The sequence below is a fragment of the Pseudochaenichthys georgianus genome, chromosome 1 (assembly GCF_902827115.2).
Source record: "Pseudochaenichthys georgianus chromosome 1, fPseGeo1.2, whole genome shotgun sequence".
Lineage (NCBI taxonomy): Eukaryota > Metazoa > Chordata > Actinopteri > Perciformes > Channichthyidae > Pseudochaenichthys > Pseudochaenichthys georgianus.
The window spans coordinates 40852163-40867286 of NC_047503.1; the positions used below are offsets into that span (position 1 = coordinate 40852163).

At 41.8% G+C, this 15124-nt stretch overlaps 1 protein-coding gene across 1 annotated transcript in view; it reads right to left on the bottom strand.

The window, feature by feature from the left end:
• Positions 1 to 15124, bottom strand: part of col5a3b (collagen, type V, alpha 3b) — a 61480-nt gene that overhangs the window by 19621 nt on the left and 26735 nt on the right. The window contains exons 11-34 of the mRNA XM_034091804.2: positions 14868 to 14942; positions 13866 to 13922; positions 13311 to 13364; positions 13145 to 13198; positions 12141 to 12194; positions 12008 to 12061; positions 11749 to 11802; positions 11622 to 11666; positions 8940 to 8993; positions 8076 to 8120; positions 7944 to 7997; positions 7224 to 7268; positions 7093 to 7146; positions 6587 to 6631; positions 6349 to 6402; positions 5905 to 5949; positions 5589 to 5750; positions 5044 to 5097; positions 4471 to 4524; positions 4337 to 4381; positions 2029 to 2082; positions 1875 to 1919; positions 1736 to 1789; positions 421 to 474 (exon numbers count right to left, since the gene is read on the bottom strand). Of these exons, the coding sequence (XP_033947695.1) occupies positions 421 to 474; positions 1736 to 1789; positions 1875 to 1919; positions 2029 to 2082; positions 4337 to 4381; positions 4471 to 4524; positions 5044 to 5097; positions 5589 to 5750; positions 5905 to 5949; positions 6349 to 6402; positions 6587 to 6631; positions 7093 to 7146; positions 7224 to 7268; positions 7944 to 7997; positions 8076 to 8120; positions 8940 to 8993; positions 11622 to 11666; positions 11749 to 11802; positions 12008 to 12061; positions 12141 to 12194; positions 13145 to 13198; positions 13311 to 13364; positions 13866 to 13922; positions 14868 to 14942 (1365 nt within the window). The remainder of the gene's footprint in view (positions 1 to 420; positions 475 to 1735; positions 1790 to 1874; positions 1920 to 2028; positions 2083 to 4336; positions 4382 to 4470; positions 4525 to 5043; positions 5098 to 5588; positions 5751 to 5904; positions 5950 to 6348; positions 6403 to 6586; positions 6632 to 7092; positions 7147 to 7223; positions 7269 to 7943; positions 7998 to 8075; positions 8121 to 8939; positions 8994 to 11621; positions 11667 to 11748; positions 11803 to 12007; positions 12062 to 12140; positions 12195 to 13144; positions 13199 to 13310; positions 13365 to 13865; positions 13923 to 14867; positions 14943 to 15124) is intronic.

Here is a 15124-nt window from a genome sequence, read left to right on the forward strand (position 1 = left end):
AAACCTGTTATCTGAGTATCTAGAAAAGTAAAACAATTATTGCTCGGAAAACTCAACTACAGAGAAATCAAATGATATAATTTATTAAAAAGAATCACCTTCTTCATGTGACTTCAGCAACTATATTTAAGGACATTTGGGAGAGGTGGAAAACATATTTATGCGAAACAATTGATTGTTTTTCTTTTACTAGTATCGCAAATATATTTTCTTGTCATAGTTTCATTTAAAACATCTGAGCTGATAAACTGTTCTGTTATGTGTTATGTATATCCAAACAGAGTTGGATAGGAAAACACCTAAAAAGAAAACATACATTGGCGTGTGTTTATGTGTTTACGTGGTGAAAACTATTCCTCCAAGATAAAGTGTATCAATCGTTAAACTTTTTAAACTCAGTGAAATATTGACATCACTCACCGGCTCTCCTCTTTGACCTGGATGACCTGGAAGTCCGTCTTTCCCTGAAGGACCCTACACACACACACCACACACACACACACACACACACACACACACACACACACACACACACACACACACACACACACACACACACACACACACACACACACACACACACACACACACACACACACACACACACACACACACACACACACACACACACACACACACACACACACACACACACACACACACACACACACACACACACAATGTATTTGCTGTAGGCTATTTTTATTATATGTACAGCACTTTGGCTCGACCAAAAATCGTTTATAAATGTCCCATATAAATAAAACTTGATTTGAAACCGAGACAAAACACACACACACACGACAAGAACAAGGTGATGCCTTATTTGGAGCTCAGGATAAAAGCGGGCTTCCACCCTGCTTGCATGTTCTTCATTGAGCTGCCAAATGTTAAAATGTGACTGCTGAAACTGTCCCCTGAAGGCCTGTCGGTGATTCATGGCAGCACACTCAGCGGCTTCTCAGTCAGAACTCTTTTGTCAGAAAATGTACACCCCCTGAAGCTGTATGAAAAACTAGCTGCATGCAGAATGCACCTCAACAAAAAACCAGCTGCCATTCCTGCCATGATGTCAAAGAAGAAACTCGTAACAAATCTGATTCTAGCTTAGAGGTCACTCGCTGTTAGCCAAGGTTTGAGACCTTTTGGAAGATTGTGATTGCTCTGTCAAAGCTTGGAGGTGAATTTTCCTTGTTCTTGTTTTTCTTTCTGTGTCTAACATTAAAATGGCAGAATGTACTGGCTTTAGTTTTTAGTTTGAGCCCTATCTTAAAGGGACAGTTCCTTTGATCTTTAGTGTTATAAGAAATCTTGCTTAAATGAATAATTGTTTTTGGCTTAAAGCAGTAGTATATTTGGAAAAAGGCCAGCCTCTCTTCGGCCAATAGTTGCAGCTGAAACTAAAACAATGGAGATTGATAAATAGGAGGAACATTTGTTTTTTGATCTTGGCATATAACTACTTTAACTAAAAACGAAATGAAATGATTTATAAAGAAACCATGAAAATTATCTGGGAACAATTTTTTTTAACAACGGGAAAGAGGACTACCTACTGTATTTACTATCCTTACTGTAACTGTACAACATGTCAGTTCATTTGCCAGTATGCCAAGTGTATATTTACTAAGTGCCCTAAAAACAAAATATTGGGTTGAGAGGACACACACACATTTGCAATAAAGATTCTGATCAATGACCACATTTCAAATGATTTAGTTCTGTCACCACTCACGCTTGTGCCTTTCGGCCCTGTCTCTCCATTCCTTCCTTGCGGCCCTTGAGGTCCCTATACAACATAACCAGGCATTACAACAGGCAATCAATCAACTGATCACTCAATGAACCACATATATTAACAGCGTTTCTCTTACCCTTTCTCCACCAGATCCTGGGGGTCCATCATTTCCGGAGATGCCCTATAAAGATATGACGGATAAAAAGTGGTGAAGCACAGCTGAGAGTGTTTGCACCCATAAAGGATAACAGACAGGGTGTTATAATTGGCTGAGAGGAGAGTCAGCTGACCTTTTCTCCTGATTTCCCTGTTGGCCCCTTCGCCCCTCGGCCACCTCGCGCACCCTGAAGGAGAATAAAACATGAGAGACCAAACCCAAGAGAGGACTGAACTGTGACCGACCTGAGGCAGAAGATACGGTTCAATCAGATCTCCAGGTAGTCGTGACTCACTGACTTCCAGGCGAAGTGAGTAATTGATTCAGTAACATGAGAGAGGACTCAGAGATCTGCAACATTGTGACATGAGGGTAACGATGTTGAAAGGTAACATCGACAATACATTTGAGGAATATTGAAATGTATTTCGGAAAGTATAACATCTCTAATCGGTAGACCAATCACAACAGAGCCGGCCGGCTAACCAATCAGAGCAGACTGGGCTGATTTTCTTTGTCTATTCAATAACCGATCAGAAACACAAACAGTGTACAACATCATGTAACATTTTTCGGTCACTTCAGGGAAACCGCTAATGGCCTGTTCTTCCAGGAATCACATGCTGTTCTGTTCCTTTGAGTTTCCCTCTTTATAATGTTCCCTCGATATAATGGATATAAAGTGTAACAACCTCGTTGAGCCTCGCACTCATTTCCCAGCAGGCGTGTTCTGAGGTGATTTTGACTCCCTTTGCAAAGATGTATTATTTTCAAGACAACTTGTATGGCCGACTTAATGTGGGGCAGCATCGACAGAGTTAACAGAACACTCACATAGGGTTAAGTTATTCGCAAACATTTGCATAGTTAGACATCTAACAGAAGATCTGAAGATCCCACAACACATCAGAGACTGCACTGACCCCCCCACTTTCAAAACACTGACCAAAACACACCTCTTCAGACTGGCTTTTAATCTGTGAATTATGCTGTATTTCTGTTTTAATAACTTTTAAATGTTATTTTATCTTGTTCTAATAACTTTTAAATTCTATTTTATCATGTTTTATCACCACTGTAAAGCGTCTTTGAGCACCTGGAAAAGCGCTTTGAAATGCAATGTATTATTATTATTATCAATTAAAAGAAAATATATTCACGATTCTCGGAGGAGATTTTTGTCATTTTGTTTATTTAGATTATTAACTATTAACAGAGCACTTCTATACTAATAAAGCGCTGGCTTATCTAAAGCCAGTTGAGTAGCACTTGAAATGTTTTTGCTCTATGAAACCTGATGTACTTATATGATTCTGTTTTCTTCAAGGTTGTATTTTGTTGGTCGAACGCATTTATTGTAAGTCGCTTTGGATAAAAGCGTCAGCTAAATGTAATGTAATTTAATTTAAGTGTGTAGAGTCGGCATATTTTCACATCAAACTCAGTGAATTAGGGGTTTATTTTAATCAAACAAGAGTTGGTCAATGTCGGAACAGTGGGAAGACGAAACGAGACAGTTTTGTTGAAAAAGCCGACTTGCTGTTGCACAAGGCAATGGTGTAGTGATGTTAATCCATATCCTCCAATCCAATCATACCAATGGTAAATGTCTGTCTACTGCTGTACTGCATGGTACATTTGAGCACTGTGCCGTTTTCACCACGATGAAGTGAAATGACCATTCAAGTTCAGCATTGCTTCAAGGTGCAACACCACGTGGGTCTTTAGTACACAGTCAAAGCCTCATAGGGGCAGAAGTTGAATGCTAAATACATGTTTTAACAAGGTGTTTATATTTGAAGAGCCAGGCCAGTGTAAGTGCAACGTAGCTCACAATATGGGCAGGAAGAAGGTTTCAGCTTTTCAGAAAGATTAATGAAAGTGAGCCTCTACACGTGGAGTAGAAACGATATTGAAAGAGGTCAGCTAGGAAAAGGTGTCACCTCGCTTTTTTCAATGCATCCGACTCACCTGGTTTTAACATAACATTATTAACATTTTCTGAAGAGCTAGATCCGGCAGTGGCTCAGTCAGTAGGGACTGTGAGCCGTAGGGTCGCCGGTTCAAGACCCCGACCAGACCTAAATATGGAGTGTGAACTGCTACTTGGAGAGGTCCCAGTTCACCTCCTGCCCTGCCGTGGTGCCCTTGAGCAAGGCACCGAACAACCCCCTTCCCCCTTCACTCCCATTGCTCCCCGGGCGCTGTACAATAGCTGCCCACAGTACTAGACTCCTGGTACTAGGATTGGTTAAAAGCAGAGAATACCTCATCCCTCCCATTTCTATTCTTGACTTGTTTACAAGAGATGTATGTTTGCCTTGTGACTAATGACTAATGTTTAAGACTTTGCTATGTTTGGAGATTATCACTGCAATCGCTTTTTAATTTGGCCTTATTTTCCAAGTGTATTTAATGTGTGTTTTGCACACAGCACTTACGTTGGGACCCCTCTGGCCTGCGCCTCCCTGTTGTCCTGCGGGACCCTGTGTTACAGCACAGATGACAAGACATTAATGAAAGAAATTGTAATTTCCTGACAACGTATCATCCCGATTTTAAAGCCGCTACTTACTTTCTTGCCTTTCTCCCCTGCAGTTCCAATTGAACCAGGGAATCCATCAGAGCCCTGGAGAGGAAGGCACACACACGTATAGTTTGTTTGAGGATTACATTTACTACATTATTTCTGTTGCTTCTAAATAACAGGAAAAATCTGTTGGGAAAATACTGAATGTACTCTTCCAATATCAGAGTACTCATGATAACAAAGGCCCTACGTACAGTAGCTGTGTACATAACAGGATGTATGATCACCTAGAAGTGCGTCAGGACAGTTTTAACACGATGATTCAGCCTCTAGAGAGGTAGACATATGATCATTTCTGACGTGGGTCTTAGCTAATCTGAACTAAACATAGAATACCGCTTTGAACCGGTATTCCTCCATCTTGTGACTGTGTAACTCCCTGTCTTGTATATCAGCATGTGAAGGACACTAGATACCAAATGCTCTGTGTGTGATGACTACTTCCATTCTTGAGGGGATAATAAACACATGGATCCTGATATTGAAGCTCGAGTCGGTGACGAGTGATATTTTCCTAACACAATCATTTAGCATTCTTTTATTTATGTTGTATCTTACCTTCGGACCCAGTCGCCCTGGATATCCTGGAAGTCCAGGAACTCCCAGTTTACCCTAAAAAAGAAGATTCACAATGTGACTAATACCGTCCTGTACACTTTTTGTGAGGAGAAGGGAAGAGTTCATGATTTGGGGCTTTTGAGTAAAAGCATATGAGGCTTTCTCGAACAAAAGTCTGGAGGAAATGGTTTTTTAAAGAAACATTGAGATCAGCCGACTTTTTACTGCAAGTATGAATTCCTCTGTATTGGTTTATGTAAGAATGTACCCTGTTTTCCTAATAATACTTTATTTTCATATCTAAAGAAAAGAAAAAAATAGGCTGCATTTAACAGATTTGTGTTTCCTGAGGCTTGTAAGCGTCCTGGGACAATAACTAAATGAAAGAATGATGATGAGCCTCCCCGATGTTAACTGAATCAGCATCGAGCACAAATATGTATTTTATTCAGGTCATGTGACTAATACCTCGTCCTGTACACTTTTTTACGACACGTTTGGGAACTTCTCAAACAAACCAATGTGACGGTAAATGTTCTCTGTACCTTCTCGCCAGAGGTACCCGATTGTCCGAATTCTCCCAGAGGCCCCGTCGTTCCTTTGGGCCCCTCGGGTCCGTCTTCTCCTCGGCCTCCTAGGACTCCGTTGTCTCCAGTGTCCCCCTTTGTTCCATACTCCCCTTTGGATCCTGGGAAACCATCTTCCCCCTGCGGACAGAAGGAATCAGGACACAGAGACAGAGAGTCAGAGCTGGAAGTGAAAAATCAGCATGTATACTGCGGATGGTTTGCAGGGGAAATGTATTGGTCAATAAAACACCCTGCATGGACGCAGACTGCAACTCCTTTCTGTCTTCCTCACCTTTTCTCCTTTGCTTCCTTTTAGTCCTCGGTTCCCATCTGCTCCCTGTCAAACAGGACAGACGGAACAAACGGGAAGTCAACTCACACATGAAATGATGACGAGTGATCGATTAGCCAGCTGTTTGTAAAATCTTCACGAGGTGGCGAGCATATCAAAAATAATTATTCAACATTATATCTGACTTTTGGCAATGAAAATCATAAGATGTTTAATTCTAAGAGATCTTGTGGAAATTAGTTTTTCTAAAATAAAATACAGCCTCATATTAAGATGGACAAAAACACTATTGATTTGATTTAATCAAAAGGGTTACATCAGATTTCTTCAAACACTAAGAGACTATGAAATCCATTAGGCTATTTTAAAGCCAGATAATTGTCAAAGAGTCCGTTTTTTATTTTATTAAACAAAAGAAGAATATTTCACTTTTGCATTTCCTACCTTGACTCCTCGTTGTCCGGGGTAACCAATGGGTCCCTGCACTCCTAAAGGACCCTACAAAAGAACATGGAGTTAGATGAAATGATTGAATATAAGGGTACAACCAGCGGGAAACAGCTAGCTATTAATTTGTTAAGTAAATAAGAAAATCCTCCTCCCAGCTTCTCTTGAACTCACACCTTATATCTCTCTCGTTATCTGTAACTACAGCAGCACAACATGTTTCTGACAGACTTACCGGCAGTCCTTTTTCCCCTGGAGTCCCTTCTCTTCCGGGGTGACCCTGTTGACAAGAGGACATGTTAATATATGTCCTTGTGATTTTAGGGATAGGATTAAGGACAGGGGAATGCACTGTATCAATAAGAGTCCTCCTATGGCTCTAACATGAGTACAGACATGCGCCTCAGGAGCCTCCGGTCCAAGACCAGCAGGTTCAGGGTCAGCTTCTTCCCCAGGGCTGTTACCCTGCTGAACTCTGCCCGCTGATAGACTCAAGCCCATACCCACCACCCACCTGTTTATATATGTTACTGTCAATGCCGTTTACGCTGTATATATTCATCTGTTTATAGCCTATTTATAATTATTCTATTTATAACAATGCCATGTATAATTAATCTCATTATGTAGACTCCTGCACTGCTATTTTGCACTTCTGGTCAGATGCCTAAACTTACATTTCGTCACTAGTACATGTACTACGGAATGACAATAAAGTTGAATCTGAGTCTGAGTACTCACAGAGGGCCCGTCGTTTCCAGCTAAGCCCTGTGTCCCTTTCTTCCCTTGAGGTCCCTGTGAAGCAAAGAGCAGCCCGTCAATCAAGACTCCTTCTCCCTCAAGGGAAACAACTCTGAGGAAAAGTGTCTTACCTTCTCTCCTGGCAGCCCTACTAACCCCTGAGGACCAGGAAAACCCTGCAGGAGAGATGGAGCATTAGTCAATTCATACATTTACTGTCCTGCTGATATTCAACATTAAACGGCAGCGTTCAGTTATTATTATGCTCCTTATATCCGGAACAAAAGTTCAGAAACATGAACAACTACCATGTCTTTTAAATCAAAACTGAAGACAATTAAATAAACTGCACTGTAACTTGTTGTTATTGGATTTAAAACCTTATTCTTAGTCTTATTCTAGTTGAGCTTTTTTTCAATTTGGAAATGACTGTTTTCAGATGCAATAATATTTTATTGTATAATGTGTTTCTGTTGTCGCGTTGATTTGCCCTGATGTTGCAAAGTGCTGTACAAATAAACTGGCCTTGCCTTTACTTCAGACAGATCGGTGCATATCAGTATAAATGTAATAAAATAAGGACAATAACAACACAGAGATACAACAGTTCAGTTCATACTAGAGATGAAATGAATGAAAACACATTTAGACATTTGTTTTATGTTTCCAAACGTTAAAAAAAGTAAGCCATTATTATCATTTTTCTTTTGTATAATTAAATGACTCATAAATGTGTACACAAAATATTTCAACACAGCATGAAAGGTGAGAACATTTCTAATCAAAGACTGGACTTGGCACTCTGAATGCATCATTAATATCTCTGTGTTATTGTTGTTGTCTCTTCGTACCAGAATGCCAGGGTTGCCTTGCTGTCCGTTAGCTCCGACCTCTCCGGCGGCTCCCTGTTACAAACAGGAAATGATGTCACGGGAAGTCCTTTCTTATCAGAAATGTGTTGCTTCTACACTTAATATACTCACTATGTTTCCCTTTGAACCCTGACCCCCGTCAATCCCTCGAATGCCCTGTGAGGAGAGAAGGGAAGAGTTCGTGATTCTGGGCTTTTGAGTAAAAGCACTTTCTATTCCAAAATAATGTGGGACTGGAGGAAATTGTATGTTTTTTTTTAAAGAAGATTACGATCAGTCAACTATTTACCGCAAGTAAGAGTTCCTCTGTATTGGTTCATGTAAGAATGTACCCTGTTTTCTTGTTAAATTGTATTTTCATGTAAAAAAATAGGCTGCATTGAACAGATGTGTGTTTCCTGAGGCTTGTCACGTGAGCGTCCTCGGACAATAACTAAGTGAAAGTAAAAATGATGAGCCTCCCCGATGGTTTAAGCTACACCACCTCCTTGCTTAAGGCACTTAAAGCACAAATATGTATTTTATTCAAGTATAAAAACGCGTCCTGTGTATTGTCAGATGCAAGTGCTAACTCGTGTTTCTACAGATGCAAATCAGAAAGGATGTTGTGTTTGGAAGAGGGACTTTTTATCAGATGAGATAAGGATTATATAACACGATGTTAACAGATGGAAAACCACAGTGACATGATGATTACACATTATCCTGTGCTATCATCAAACCACAGTCAGATGTTATGTTGGTGGTGGGGAAAGCCCTGCAGGAGTAAACACAGAGGAGTCATAGCAGGATAATGATGGGGTTCTTGGGTCTTTTTATCTGTAAAGGGTAGAGATTAATTTGTGTGTGTGTGTGTGTGTGTGTGTGTGTGTGTGTGTGTGTGTGTGTGTGTGTGTGTGTGTGTGTGTGTGTGTGTGTGTGTGTGTGTGTGTGCAGAGGTGGGATGTGTGAATAAAAAGGAAATGTCTCACTCACAGGTTGACCTTGGGGACCAGCACGACCTCTGGGGCCGTTCAGACCTCTGGAGCCCTGGAAACAAATCACAGTTACACTTAAGTTAATATAAAGGTGTGTTATGGAGTGTGTGTGCCTTCAGACTTCGATGTTTGAGAGGACCTTTTTAAAAATGTGATCTTAACGCAGCGTCCACACGGCGGCGTGTGTTGAAGCTTGCCGGTGGGCGTGTCTGAAGATCGACCAACAACCAATCACCAATCCTGCCCCGGACACACAAGCACGCAGTTTGATTGGCTAGAGCTTGTACTGGCATATGATTTGATTGGCTGACGCTTCCGTCGAAGCTTCAAAAGTAGAACATTGCTCTACTTTTGAAGCGAGCAATGCGAGCAAAGCGACGCTCCCACAATGCAGTTCGGCAAAAAGTGACATCACCCCATTCAAAGTGAATGGGCAGAAGCGTTGAAGCTTCAACGCACGCCGCTGTGTGGACGGGCCGTAAGAGGAAGAACATAAGCTCTCAAGCACGGAGCATGGACATTAAGATGGACTTTTATTAATCCCTCGTGGGGAAATTGTTTCTCTGCATTTGACCCATCCTAGTGTTAGGAGCAGTGTGCTGCCATTTTGAACGGCGCCCGGGGAGCAGTGTGGGGAACGGTGCCTTGCTCAGGGACACCTCGGTAGCACTTGGTCTTGCCGGGACTTGAACTGGTGACCTTCCAGTTGCTATCGACTTCGCCACCACCGCCCCCACATCTACAGTATGTGCATTGGTGTGTGGCAGGGCTTAATTTAACAGAAATGTAATTGTGTTTTATTGTTTTTACTGTACGGACTTTGAGTGTAAACAATATTCTCATCAACTCAAGAAAGATATTTTTGTTTCTTATACATCAAACTATTCCTTCAATGTTTAGATATAGAAGAAGTTGAGGTTGTGCGTGTAGTTTTACATCTGATTTTAAATATAGTGCTATTTATCAATGTCAGTTGCAGAGTGTTTGAGCAGTGGCGAACCGTGGCCATCACAACTGGACCTTAGACACACGCACCCTCCCCCCCCCTCTGCGGCATTATAATGTCCGTCTTTTCACTGAATTGTCGTCTTGAAAAGGGTACTCACAACATCTCCATCTCCACCTGTTGCACTTGTCATTTCAACGTTAAAAACAATAAAACGGCATGAATTGCTTCGTCGCATTCATCTAGATCAGGGGTTCTCAAAGTGCGGCCCGCGGGCCAATGGCGGCCCTCGGAAATGTTTCTGGCGGCCCGCGATAGGTAATGTGACACGCTGAAATGCATGCGTTATATTTTAATCCTCCATGGTTCATATCTAGTAAGAATTAGAATGGAATTTAAGAATGGTAAAACTGCGCCCCCTGGGTTGTCATTCCTAAATTATGAATGACAGCTTGTGGAAAGTTTGCTACACTACTGGTTGCATGGTAACTAGGCATCTCGCGAGTTGCGGTTAAGCGGAAAATCTGTTGTAAGTTATCAGAATCAGAAACGGGAGTTAGCTAGCGATTTTAGCTAGTCACTGTCTGTAGATAACCCAACTTTGTGTCCTCTGCAAGTTCTTAATGTATACTGTATGTATAATTGGTTAGTACAATAAAGAAAGGATTTGTTTTGGAATTATTTTGTGTTCCGTTTTTTCTTGGGCAATCCAATATTGGGTACCTAAATTGGCCCTCACTCATCAAAACTTTGAGAACCCCTGATCTAGATCCTCTGCCTCGAGCCCGTTAACTAGCGGGCTTCTAGAGCACCCTAGAACCGAGGGAAACTCTGAAAGAATACGCCCATTGGCTACAAATCAATATCTGATTGGTTGATCAAACTGTCAGTCCACACATACGCTCTCATTCAGTGCAACGGCCAGGGCATTCGATCAAGGATGTCGAATACCTTGGTGAAGGATATTCTACCCAGAGACGCAGAACAAGATCTGATTGGTTGCTTTCTTTTCTAACACAAAACCACTGAAATGCGTAGTGCATGGTCCGAAGGACAAACAAATCAACGTAACACTGTAATATTACAGATCAACAACACAGATACCATTCTCATTTATTCATTTTATATACATTTTATTTATATAATTAAATACATTTTTTGTTTGTTTTATCTGAGTGTTCCAGGGTATTCTCTGAATACTTGAAGGCCCTGACGGTTCGCCACTGTGTTTGAGATATATATTGAATGTTGACTCAATTTAAATGGAACTAGATGGTACTTTGTTTGAGGTCCTCAAAGCGCCCAAGAAAGAGTGAAGGGCTCAAAAGCAATGTCCCTTTTCTGAATAAATAGCACTTCAAGTAAGAGGAAAAATACCTATTTTGTGTGGTGGTAAGAAATGCCTTGGATTGAGTAGGGTCTCCATATGCATAAATACACAGTGTGTGTGTGTGTGTGTGTGTGTGTGTGTGTGTGTGTGTGTGTGTGTGTGTGTGTGTGTGTGTGTGTGTGTGTGTGTGTGTGTGTGCGTGTGTGTGTGTGTGTGTGCGTGCGCGCGCGCGCGTGTGTGTGTGTGTGTGTGTGTGTGTGTGTGTGTGTGTGTGTGTGTGTGTGTGTGCATGTGTGCGTGCGTGCGTGTGTTTCTGGACTAATGGCACAATTCATTGTAGTGGATTTTAAATGAGCAATTTTATCATATACAGTACATTGTGTTTTTTTTTCATTTTGACTTACAGGATCTCCTGGTTGTCCTCTTGGCCCATGCGGCCCCTCGGAGCCCTGAGAGAAACACAACACTGAATACATGTTGTACTGACACAAACCTGCGTAAAGATGAATACACACACACACAACCTCTCACCTTTTCTCCAGACTCTCCAGAAGAACCTACAAGACCTGGCTTTCCCCTGTCCCCCTGAGAAAACACACACACACACACACACACACACACACACACACACACACACACACACACACACACACACACACACACACACACACACACACACACACACACACACACACACACACACACACACACACACACACGCACACACAGAAGTTGATATTATGTGTGTTATGCATTGTCTGCTGATCACTTATTCAGACAGGTAACCTACCTTATGTCCTTGGTTTCCGGGGAGACCTGGTAAGCCATCGAACCCTCTGTCCCCCTGAGAGAAGCAGACATGTTAGTTCATATTTAAAAGGACAGAGCGGTAAGTGAACAGCGTGACATAAGGTCTTCTTTACCTTTGATCCGGTCTCTCCGATCGCACCTCGACCGCCGTCTGTACCCGCTTGCCCCTGATGAACACACGTTAGACGAGGTAGAATCTTAGCTTAGAGAGTACAAAGAGATGCTGAGACTTTAAGATCACCACTCTGGAGAAGGACAATATATCTTTCTTATATTTATACACAGTATTATTGCAGATTGCCATGTTTAATGTCTGGGTCAGTAGCTGTACTTTTCTTTTTGCGGACCTTTAAAATCCTCCTTCATCCACATCTGGGATTTGAATTGTCTTTGGTGTATTTATATTTGTTATACTTTAATATCATTTGTATTTATGTATTGAATGCCTCTCAATCTGCTCTCCCTATAATGACTCCTTCATTTCACTGGTGGTGTATTATTTACTTGTTGTGAAGCACCCTGAGGCAAATGTGTGATTTCTCATGTTGGGCTACAACAATGAAAACAAATATGGATTGATATATTTATATATAAATGAATTTAAGAGATAGCTGCTCTGATCGTAAAACATCTTGTAAAATGATAGAATACTGAATTTTCTTTTCATCGCTTTTCCAAAACAATGCATTGATAAACTTCAATAATGAAAAACTCCGCTGCCAGTTTCTTTTGGGATGGATTTGTTTACAAAGCGTGAAGTGGTTTAGGGCCGTCTTAAATGATGAATTCTTTGTTGGTTCAAAATGTGGCAGTTTAGCTTTTATTTATACCCAACAATACAATGTATTCTCGACACAAGGATAACGAGAGAAAAGCAATTGAGAACTTATTGTATTCAGCATTGCCTTCAACTAGCTGTCACTTTTACTTTGTGTTATCTTATACATGTTACTTACGTATTCCTTCGTTGTGTTGCTTGTTTTTTTTGCACAGTATTTGTAAATCTGTCTGTTTAGTTTATTCACTTAGTTGTAAATCAATTTGAAAGGTGCTCTTTAAATGTTTAGTTGATTATCGTGATTATAATAAGAAGAAAAGACTCCATTCCCAGCCTCACCCTTTTCCCTGACCGTCCGTTCAGACCGGTGATACCTGGCAGTCCGTGAGGACCCTAGGGAGGAGGAAAGGGAAGACAGCGGGTGAGACGGATCTCAAATGAATTCAGGTGTGTCACAAGAGCAGTGAGGTGCTGAGTGTGTTGCTATGACAACAGGCTAACTCACCTTTGGCCCAGAATCTCCACTGGCACCCTTCAGCCCCGATCCACCTGGTCCACCCTAAAGAAGTGAAGAAAAAAAAAGGATCCATTGTCTGCAGAACGGGGTGTGTGTGTGTGTGTGTACGCGTAACCTGTACGAGTCTTCCTAATATTGTAATCCTCAGCTTCAGTCACTTTCATTTCCTGTAACTCAACATATATCCATTTGATTGGCCTTTTCCTTTGTTTCCAGCACTCCGTCTGCTTCGAGGGGTTTCTTAACTTACATTTTGGCTCTTATTTTAGGAAGTAACTTCAAAAGTATTTTGCAATCACCACCATTAATAAAGAAGGACTTCCGTCTAGCCACGGCAAAGAAGTGTTTAATTACATTACGTTATCTTTAAAAACGTGTAAATTGACTTGTCGTAGTAGTATGATTAAACGACATCCCTTTATTGAACATAATCATGTAAAAATAAATTCTGCTGTCTATTCTCAAACCAATCATCCATCCTTCACCAAGAGCTTCACATCATCTGATTCAGGAGAAAGTCTCTCGCGGACATAAATCACTAACCAGTGGTCCAGGTCTTCCCCTGAGGCCGAGCGGCCCTGGAGGACCCTTCATAGCCAGCTAGAAGAAGAGGAGGAAGTAAATGTCAGACACACGAACTGTAGTTCCACATCAGCTCTCGGTGTGTGCTTTCAAGACGTAACGGGAATATTTCAAACATTGTTGTACCTTGGTCTGCTGCAAAATGGCCTGAGCCTGAGCCTCCTGCGCAGATACCCCTGTACCCATCTTAGGATCTCCACCTGACTGAAACTACACACACACACACACACACACACACACACACACACACACACACACACACACACACACACACACACACACACACACACACACACACACACACCACACACACACACACACACACACACACACACACACACACACACACACACACACACACACACACACACACACACACACACACACACACACACACACACACACACACACACACACACACACACACACACTTTCAAGTCAAACTCAATACTCCACCTAGTGGCCGATATGTAGCATTGCTACATTGTTGCCTGTATGTGGTGCAGACAGTTCAAACTGAAGGAAACATTTGAATAACTTACAGCATGCATAACACTTTTATATAAGACAGAAAAAAGTCCCTGAACAATATCAAAAGTATGAAAATGATGTGAATTAAATATGAGCTTCAAAGAAACAAAATAATCCTAATGGAGGATCTTACTAGCTGTATGATTTGACACAATTGGACCAAACAAACATATCGAGCTGCACATTAAAGCAAACTATTTAAACATTTAATCGACACCTATATAGCATATTTGTTTCATATGGGTTCTGCGGAGTTGAGTGAGAGCCAGGTGATGTAACCATCTCGAGGCAGCACATTTCTCAGTAATGAGTCTGACGTGCAGACTGATTTGTCCCGAGGCTACGGTAAGGGTTAACAGGACCGAATATCTTTCATAGCTACATCAGCGCGGCGCTGCGAGGCCTCGTGAGCAGAGCAGCTTCTGCTGTTACCGGTATGAGCATGATGTTTCCTGGGGGACCGGGGATCCCATCGGCTCCGTTAAGGCCTGGCCGCCCTGAAGGGCCCTGAGAGGAGACAAAGGAGAGGGGAACGTCAAGGGGAACAGGACGAGGACTCACACACACACACACACACACACACACACACACACACACACACACACACACACACACACACACACACACACACACACACACACACACACACACACACACACACACACACACACACACACACACACACACAC